Genomic DNA, 10,289 nt, shown 5'->3' with positions numbered 1-10,289 from the left:
TATTCAAGTAAATGAACTGTTACATGTATATATGTATAAATGGGAGTAGCACATAAGTATTAGATGATGCCAAATGCCCCATGCACTTGACATCTCTTACCATCTTTGACTGAAAATAAATGTGAACAGCAGGAAAGAAGGAGATAGCTTTCTGACAAAACATTTACAAAAAGCAAGCTATGCTTTGCAGCCACATAGTAGAATAGAAGTGGAATTCCACACAAAGGGAAGTCCATCTTCTTTGGACATTTGTCAGGTAAATCCTGCTCTCTGGGAAGTTTTCTGAGAAAAAAAAAACAAGAAACCTTTTCCTTGGAAAGCCATTTGTGTTCTTTTTTTCCTGTCAGTTCCTGCTTCACGTCTACCCTCTAGTGTTGATATGAACAGTTTCCAAGTAGAGACTGCAGGTGTGCTCTGCAACTCTCTGCTCTGACCTACTAAGAAGTTAGACAGTCCTTTGCCCCAGTGCTTTTGCGCATTTCTCATCTGAACAACAGCATTTAAAAACAGATACGTATTTCCTGAAAGATCTGCTTATTTTAATGAATAAAATAAGTATTTTTTATTTTCTGTAAGAAGATAAAGTTTTTGGGGGGGACATTGTACTGAATGACAGCAAAGTGTTGGAACGATTTGGATCCTTGTGCATCACTCAGAATTTTAAGTGCAGTTTGTCTTCTTTCCAGTGCTAACTGCCTCCCTCAGGTTAGCCTTTCTTCTGTGAGGGCAGTCACACTGCAACAAAAACAACCTTTGAGCTGCTCAAAGTTAGGGCTAGCACAGCTGAAAACTTGCTGGGCTGCTTCAACTCACACAGAAAACAATTTGCTTTCTTTTTTTCCCAGCTGGGCTAGTCTTGTGGCAGGTTAGTGCGCTGAACTGGTTTATAGGGGATCAAGCAAGCATCAGATTGCTCAGAGTAGCATGGAGAAAAGGTGATCTTCTTGTTGCAATGAGTTATCACATCAGCTTCAGCTGCTTTATGCAACTTCTGTCTTGCACTCATGGAACAGAGCAGGTAGAGCAGAACATGTAAGTGATCCATATTATTTTCAGTACAGTTATTTTAAAAACTTAATTTAAATCTAAATGAACTAAACTGTTTAAATGTACTAGAGTGAATTAAGGCTGTATCACACATTTTTATGGTTCACATGTGGAAGGAGTAACTTGTGATTTTAGTACTGCTAGGAATGGCAAGGTCTTCAGCTGGCTCAGCATGTTCTAGAAGGTTAGCTGACTGCCATGATAGCAGGGACAGATCCCTTGTTCTCCTACCAAAGACAACAGTTCTATATACATGTAAGATGATGCAAGTTCAAGGATCACACAGAATGGTAGGGGTTGGAAGGGACCTCAAGAGATCATCTAGTCCAACTCCTCTGCTAAACCAGGTTCCCTACAGCAGGTTGCACAAGAAAGCATCCAGGCAGGTTTTGAACATCTCCAGAAACGGAGACTCCACAACCTCTTTGAAACAAATAATTGCAAAGAGAGAAAGATTTTTAAATCAACGAAGATATTAGTATTACAAGCTATATACAAGGGATCTTTGACTTCTCAGAATTGTTTTTAAAATGCTAGTCAAACAGCAGATAAAATCTACCTTGGTGAAAATTATTTACGTTTGTAATGTCCCTCATAAAGAATTAACAAGAAAGTAATTAACCATAGAGCAAGAAACAAAGCACTATATCCAGTAATATTTTTATGTAAGATTTTGTGGACTTGGGTGGAATTCAGGCCTCTGTGTATAAAAAAAACATGGTGGCTGTTGCTGCTGCTGTGAAGACTTGACTATCTGACTTCAGTTGTGCCCTTGTGTGTGCCCAGAACTGACCTAGCTTTGGCAAGGTTGTAGGTCTATGCCCAGACATGACCAAGATCCAGAAACGAGTTGTTCTGCTTCCATACACTGAAAGGAAAACCTTGGAAACGCATGCCTTGCAGGCAGTACAGGCTGTAGTGTACTTACACAATCACAAAATTAAGTAGTGGCTATTAGGATTTTGCAGAGTACTGGTTATTTATGGCATGGCATTTGTCACTTACCATGTTACTGTTCCTGCACTGTTTCTATGTTTTCTGTGCTTCACTTGGTTACTGGACAAGGCAGACCCCTTGCCCAGTACAGAACAGGGACCAGAACCCATGCTTGCCCCTTCTAGGTGGACATCAACTTTGTGTACTTTCTTTCTGGCTCACTGAATTCTCCAGTTCATTGCTGCACAGCACCATGCCTTCAGTGGTCAGATGAAGGATGGTCCCCCACCCCAGCATAGGCAGGTGGTGAGGCTAGGAGGAGGGCAAATGCTGATAAAGGAATTAAGTGTTGTGTTTTCCCCCACAGCCTTGCCTAACCAAAAATAAATTATTTTATGGCTTCAACTGTTTGGTTAATTGCAGAGGACTAACTTGCTAGGAAGGTCATAGAGATGGTAACTGTAAATGATGGGATGAAATTTTAACTGTACATGTTTTCTGTGATCAAAGTGTTATTTTCTTTCAGTTAAGCCTGTTAATTGTGGCACATTTGAGCCCAGGCATGTAGGCAGAGGGTATATCTTTTAGTAGACTAACTGAACGTCACTGCTAAACGCTCGTAGTTAAGGATTATGGTGGATACCTTGTTTTAGTTTAAATGACTGAAGGTGAATATATTAAAGGAGATCAAACAAGTACTCGTGGGTGACCTACACTCACAAATAAGTCTATTTAATTTATTACTATCTGAGATAATCTTTTGCATGCTAATTTCATAGAAAGTTCATTAAACCAACCTGATGTATGGCTGATGGATCAGCATACAGCTGTGTTCTGTTGAGGTCTTGAATGTCTTCCTGCTTACAAAGCCTTTCTAACAGTAACTTTTTGCCTTCTGTTACTGTGTGCACTCTCTCTGTTAATAGTTTTTGGAAGTGGAGTATGGTGTTTTCAGAGGCGCTTTTCTTAAGTGGAACAGGTGACACCTCTGTGGACAAAAGCAAAGTATGTGGTTAGAGTGCACAAGTCGATGAACTGCTGATGCTGAAGTTGAGCACATGCTCCATTTTCCTAATGCTGTCCTTCTGTTACACTCCTTTGGCAGGCGTTGCCTGGTGTTGTGTAAGGGCTCATTGTATAAAGGCGAGTAGGAACGAAGCAGACCTTTTAAAAATCACTCAGATTTGAAACTTTCAGCTTTGCCTAGCTGATGCCTTCTGCAAGACATATGTATCTAATAGACAATAAATGAAAGTATATTTAATCATATAGTCAGTCCTGTTAGTACAGTTTGTGACAGTGAACTGAGCAGGGTGAATTCAGAAATGTTGTGCTGTTCAGATATGTTTGTGTTCATCTGTCTGTAGACAAGGCATCATTTTGGTATTAAAGATAGTGGTGAGCCTCCTAAAAACTAAGTTTGTTATCCCTCATTGTTGGACTTTTTGATTATTTAGGGCCTCGCAATTCTGCCAGGAAGAAAAAAAAGCTCCTGACCTTTCCTATATCACATGGCATGCTGCATATTTCTATCCATCCCTTCATTTTTCCCTCCCAGTGATTCTATACTATATCTTCTCTTTGAAATAGCTGTCTTAACCTGTTTTCTCCTGTACAGCATGATAGACATTACATGTTAAACATTATATCTCTAAACATTGTAATTTCTCCTCATTTACTGACAGCGTAATATGAGGAAACCACAACCATGACTTGATACTGTTCCTATTTTCCTCTGACCAACACAGATAATTAAGACATCCTCTTCTTTTTAAAATATTTTTATCTTTTCCTTGCAATTCATTCTTATAAATCAAAGAAGTATTTCCTGATGTTTACCTCATTTATACCAGGGATGAGAACTGAAATAAAGAAATTGCAGTTTTCCTTGGGCCCACATTTTTATCAGGGCTCTTCTTTTGCAGATTGTTGAGGCTGAGAGAAGAATGTTGGTTTGGAGCTTTTTAACTGTTTTGAGTACTGGAAACTAGAATCTGGCATCCAATTCAACAGCAGTGTATAGATGCTTTGAAAACTCAGAGGCTCTTACCATCATTCCATGTTTTTCTCTTGATGCTCAAGGATCCTGTGTTTGCTGTAACATCTGCCACTGAAACTTAGAAGAGAAAAGCAAGGTAACTAAGTATTTTTCAGAGATTCTCAAAGCACAGTCACACATCAGAAATCTTTATACTACAAAATCAAATGCATTGGGACAAGTGACCTGGAGCAATGAGAATCTTCTAGAAAAATTAGGAGCTGGGTTGGCATACAGAATCAGGATGGAGACACATTTATTTGGCAGATGTTTCGAACAGCTTAATAACTAAAGCTTCTTTTCTGAAAGGTTATTGTTTTACTGTTTCCTGCATCAGCATTCCCAGCACAGATTACACAGTCCTTTTCAAGCATGTTAAAATGTAAAACTGCCAGTTTGGCTCAAATATTCTTGTTGACAAATTCCATTCATAGATAGCAAAAATGAGCAGTAATATCTAAAGTTTCTGGATTTGGAAGAAAATATCTGTCTTCAGAATGTGATTGAGCACAAGAATGAGGCAGGTGAGATGCAGTGGTGTCATCCCATGGCTATGTGGATGTAATTTCAGCCTCAACTAATGGCACTGCCATGTGTGGTTTCCTTGGACAATGCATTAGGGCTCTATGATTCGTGTCTGAGGACAGCTGACTTAAGGATGACTCCAGCAGTTTCTGCTCAAGCTGTCCATCTGGTCTCTGCTGCAGAAATGGTTCAAGTCCTCAACTAACATTTGTGATGTTGCGAATTATTATCTAACATACTGAGTAAAATCAGAATTAGTTCTGGTTTACCATAACTCACTGAGCTCTAAGCTGCAGTGGTTAAGTTGCTTCTACTGATCTTTCTGGAGCAGGGGCAGGTGCCCCTGAGAGCTGGAGCAGTTGGCCAGTCACAAGAACCTGTACAGCAGACACAAGGTTAGCTGTGTGGTTCCTAGTTCAGAGGTCTTTTGATACTCAAATAGAAGCAAACTATTTAGAAAACTTATTCTGCTTTAGCAAAATTAATATAATAATTACAAGTGCTCAAGTAAACATCACTGTCGTGGATTTTTGTCTCTCTTGACTGTGGTGTGAATTGAATTAATGAAGTTTGCTCTTTTGGAGTCCCTGCACTTAGCTTGATTGTTACAGATTTCAGAAGTTCTAAATGGTGTGAGCTTGCAGCTCTCAATCCATAAGACATCACATGCCTGCTAGATCACCTCTAAAACCCGCCATGTTTTCTAGCACCACTTAATTGTATCTCACCTAAGCTTTGAAAAGCACAAAGATTCTTCAATAACACTGAACACTTCAGGTGCTTTCACTTTTTTGTTAATGTTCTCGCTTCTAAACTCCTCAAAGACTATTTCTGTTAGCTGAGTATTGCCTACGTGACCATGCACATAAATGTTCTTTAGTTATATTCCCTCACCATTCTCGCCACAATATTTCACCTCTACAGAATGGGACAACAGGCAAGTTTCATTTTAAGCTCTTTATCTCATCACTGAAATTTAGTACCTGGTAGGAGACTTGAACTCTCACATCCCCAGCCTGAGGGACCCAGAGGCTGTCTTCTTAAGATACAGTCAACTTCTTCATAAAATCTCATTTTTCTCCTGGGATTACCAAGATGCTCATTTTCCTTCTGCAGTGCGCGGTATTCATATTTTAGGTTCTTGTACTTTGTGCGACATTGTTTCCAGTCTCTGTCTATGCCACATTTCATTAACCTTCTGGCAATTTCCTCAAATATTTCTTTATTTCTTGTGGCTCCTTCAAGCATTTGTTGTATCTTTTCATCTGACCATATGTTTATCAGAGCTCTGACTTCATTATCACTCCAGTGTTTTCCTGCTCCAGTATCATTAACTGTAATAACTTTAAAGTGATTTTGTGCTTCTTCCAAGGGAATGTGATTGTCTGAAAACATAAATGAAAGAACAACTCAGTATTGCTGAATACACATATATTAAAGTGCAGTTGTAACTAATGATTTGGTAACAAGTTGAAGATTAATTAATGTTTATAATAATCTCTTGTTATTAAAATCTTTTAACTCTACAATATTAATATCCATACATTATTACGTCTCTTAAGTATGCAAAATATGTAGCAAGTGAAATCTCTTGTTTCAACAAGGCATCTAAAATTCCACATTTTGTCAGTATAATTTTGTAGCTGCTGTTGTCAAATTAAAGACAGATGTATCCAAGTGCTACATGCAGGAAAGCAGTAGGCCTTAAGCTAACAAGATATCAGCATTGATAAGAAAATGACTTTCCAGTATGGTTTAAAATTAGAATGGCAAGGCAAAATATCATGCAAATTAAAATGCTACTGGGGATTCAGTAGAAGAAAAAATCTCACCTACATATTCAGAAATAGTCAGATGCTGCTCATCAGATAAGTACAGAATGCAAAGTTGAACTACAGTAGTAATGTAAGATTTGCTCATGACAGGGAATAGAGCTATGAAACTAATTTTTGAGTTTAGTGATAAAGCTGGACTGGAGTCAGAAGTAGAAAAGTAGAGCTGTGTTTACAGTAGAGATCTGGTTGCTCCAGCTTTGGTACTGAAATACAGTTTTGTTTCAGACTAAATGCATGGAAATTGATACTCACCTATCCCAACTATCCGTTTTGCTACTGGCGTACAAGATCTGTCTTCTGAGGTAGTGCTTATAGAATCATCATCTGTAGAAACACACAGTTTTAAATAAAATAGACTTGGACTTAGACAAATAAATTGCAAATTTTATTGTTATCCTCTGCAGGTAACACCTATTGTCAGTTAAAAATGTTGTAACCCATTAGTCTAACCTATTAGTTATAACAAGTCTTCTGCCACTTGCCTCCCTAAATCACATTATTTACTGGCATTTCTCATAAGCCCTATCATTCTTTCTGCCCCTGCATTCCCCAAAAGGTAGCTGTGGATGCAACACAAATGTTAAGAACTTGATTAAACAGGTAGGCATACGTGGATGGTTTATCTCTCACTTATGAGCTGATTTGCATAACATGCTTGTACATATTGATTAGACGAGCGCGCCTCCCAGTTTTTTCCTGGGCGATGTGGGTAGGGCAGGCTTGCCGAGGCTCTGGTGCCATTGTTCCTCTCTCGAGTTTGGAAACTGTGCATGTGATTCAGATGCGATGTGGAGGAGTGAGAGGCACAGGCACCTGTCGGCAGAGCTGCCTGCAGTGTGATTTTGCATAAGCTGCATTTCACACTGCTGATGGGGCTTTTCTCAGATCTTTGTGAGTTCCCTCGGTACAGCAGAAAGAAACTGAAATTGACACCTTTGTTCCTTATTCCTACTTGTTCTCTATTCAGGGATCCTTTGTAAAAAAGGACTCTAAACCATCAAAAAAAAAGGTGGTTTAGAGTCCATTTTTGTAAGCTATCATGGTGGGTTTCAAAGCTGGGATTTGAGGTGTGCCTTTCCCTGACTCCAGGAGGGAGGGAATGAAGGGATGCTCAGTTTTGTGGGGAAGGTTGCATACTTCTGCCTTCCTTTAGGGGACAGCCATGTTTATTTACTTTTGGATGAAAGGCTAATCTGTCATACAGAGCTTCTGTGATGGAGATAACATAAGCAGGAGAAAAACTGGAAAACAATGCATTAATGCTTTTGTGGAAATATTTAGTGTCAGCTTAAATTACACTTTCTATATGTAGGGACGGTTCTATGTGAACCTATTCTATGTGGCCTAAAACAAAACAGGGAAGAGAGCAGAACTATTTTTTATTCTACCAGCATCTGAGTTGTCTTCAAAATTCCATTGCTAACAGGATAGAAACATCATTATATTCTTTTTCTGCATGTCTACATGTTGGTTTTTTTTCTCCTGCAGAGCTGAAGCTATAATAGCTTTCTTTGCACTTTGTCACAGCATAAAAACTATTCCCTTCAGAAGTAAAATTCAAGAGCCCTCCAAATTCTTGAAATCATCTGTGAACATCAAAACCCAGCTCTGCTGACTCTGGGCTCTCTTCCTCATGCTTGGACTTCTTTGAGGCTCTAAGTCCACTTTTGTGCAGAATTACTTTTTGGGTTGGGGGAGAGAGAAAGATTACTTCTCATCATTTTGGTAGGAGATGTCACAGACCAATTATCTTCAATACAGTTTTCAGTAAGGTGTAGAAGTAAATATTCCTTATATGTTTTGAAAAAGTGACTGTATGGTTTAGACTCTGTTAGAAATAAGAGATTGCTGGTAAATAAGCAGTGGTTCATTTGATGTGCTTTCTATAATGGTACTGGCTAACAAGCACAGAGTAGTACTTAGAATTCATATTTGCCTTATAACTCGCTTTCTCTTAAGTGATTTGGCAAATACTTGTTCTCATAAGCCATATGCAGGAACACATTTTATACCTACAGAAAACCTAGAATCAGAAATTATACTCTCATAAGCATGTGTGCATGATTTACTTGAGGTACTAGGAAAAAGGTGTTTTTTCATAAATAGGCTACCCCATAACTCTTAAGAAAATTCTTGCATCTTGCTTTAACACTTGCAGCTATTGGAAATACAACCTTGTGCCAAAATGGAGCAGGTCTACTTTTTTTCTTCTAAACTATTACCAAAAAGCCCCATGGCTTTAATTTATATATGTTCATTGTCTCAGCCATGCTAGCTCTCTTAATATATTCCTGCCTTTGGCAGTGGCACTTGTGTACTGCTGACTTGCATGCTTACTGTCCTCAACTGGATATTACATGACAGGAACAAGGAATTTGTGTGTATAAGGCAGTCAGCTGCTTTGTATGACATTTTATTCCGTGTCATTGCGTATGAACTCTTCTCTTTGCATTAGCGTGACCTTGCTATGCCTCTGAACTTTCAGGGACACAGCTTGACTTTATCCTCAATGTAACTTGTGTTTCTGTGTGCCATTGCTGTGATGACATTGCTCTGATGTTGTCCTCAGTGTCATACTCCTTACGGTTGTCTTTCATAATCAAGATCATCCTATGCAAACAGCTGTAAAAGCTGGGTTGGATAGGGTGTCTGAACACCAAAACGCCAGATAATATAATTGCCGACAAGGAAGCTCTCTGGATCACAGCAATAAAGATGCATACAGTAGAAATATTCTTATGGTAGAAACTTTCATTGTAAAAGGACAAATAATTGTTGTTCACAGAATCATTATAATAGATTTTTTTTTATTCTTTCCATTAACCTCTGGGTGAACACAGAACTAGTGTAAAGTATATTTTCATCCAGGATGTCAGGTCAATAGATTTCAACATCATTATTTCCTTTGATGCCTTTTATCCATGACCTTCCATGGTTTCTATGCACATTTATTCCAGAAGATTAAAATCCCTTCTGTGTTCTAATTTTAAATTTTAATGTTTTAAGTGAAACAAATCTTCTCCTGAATACTTGTAATTGAATGTATGTACTTGATTCTATGTGGAAGGTGTCCTGCTCATGGCAGGGGGTTGGAACTAGATGATCTTTAAGGTCCCTTCCAACCCAAAGGGGGAGGAGACATAAGTGTTTATGCATTTTTGCACTATTAAATCAAATATTTTATCATAAACTAGAAGAAGAACAAGTATGACGTGCGGGAATAACATATAAACCTTAGAAATCTGCAGTTCATAGTAAAGTAAAATGTGCTGTTATACTCATCAAGACACAGTCTTGACCTACCTATGTCAATTGTCTCCTTCTTTATTTGTGTAGCTTCCAGAGCTGCCGGAGTGGAATTGACAAAGTCCCCCTCATCTTCAAGGATTTCTGTAAAAAACAAATTTACAGAGTTCTTACTAACTAAACGGGTCTTGAGTTATGCCTTGAGGATTACTAACTTCAGAATGCCATTCATGGTAACTGTTGTTAAAGCTTTCTTCTCTTAATATTAATTAAAGCTGACATTTCTCTGCAGCAGTGGGCTTAAGAGCAGAGTGTTGCACTTATAAGTAAGAAGTGCATAAGGTAAATTTATAGATTAAATGTGCCAGCTCTTAAGTTAAGTAAACCTGGATCAGAATTTGTAAAATGGTTTGCTGACCATGGTAGTATGACATGCAGTAATTGGTGAACCTCTATGCAGCACAACAGGCAAACTGGTGACTTTCATAAGAGGTGCTTCAGTACGTACTGAAATTATTGAAAGTCTCCCAAGTGACGGATGCTAAGAGTCACTGAATTAGCCCCAAAAGGGGCAAGGTCACTGACATTGCATCAGGGGGCTGTGCCTGAACAATTGATCTGCAGGGCTGCCTGCCTGCCTGCCTGATAAAGTACTAAATGCC

The 10,289-nt window shown here is 38.7% G+C and overlaps 1 protein-coding gene across 1 annotated transcript; it reads right to left on the bottom strand.

The window, feature by feature from the left end:
• Positions 1-2,555: 2,555 nt before the first annotated feature.
• Positions 2,556-9,771, bottom strand: LOC104530544 (uncharacterized; the record flags this gene model as incomplete). Its single annotated transcript, XM_010175165.1, has 5 exons — positions 2,556-2,971; positions 4,034-4,099; positions 5,530-5,931; positions 6,634-6,705; positions 9,685-9,771. Coding segments are annotated over 5 exons (842 nt in total), but the record flags the coding sequence as incomplete, so codon positions are not given.
• Between the last annotated feature and the right edge of the window lie 518 nt (positions 9,772-10,289).

Source organism: Antrostomus carolinensis, unplaced genomic scaffold (genome assembly GCF_000700745.2).
Source record: "Antrostomus carolinensis isolate BGI_N321 unplaced genomic scaffold, ASM70074v2 Scaffold50049, whole genome shotgun sequence".
Classification (NCBI taxonomy): Eukaryota; Metazoa; Chordata; class Aves; order Caprimulgiformes; family Caprimulgidae; genus Antrostomus; species Antrostomus carolinensis.
Note: the sequence above shows the minus strand (reverse complement) of the source record. Positions and strands in the feature narration are given on the sequence as shown.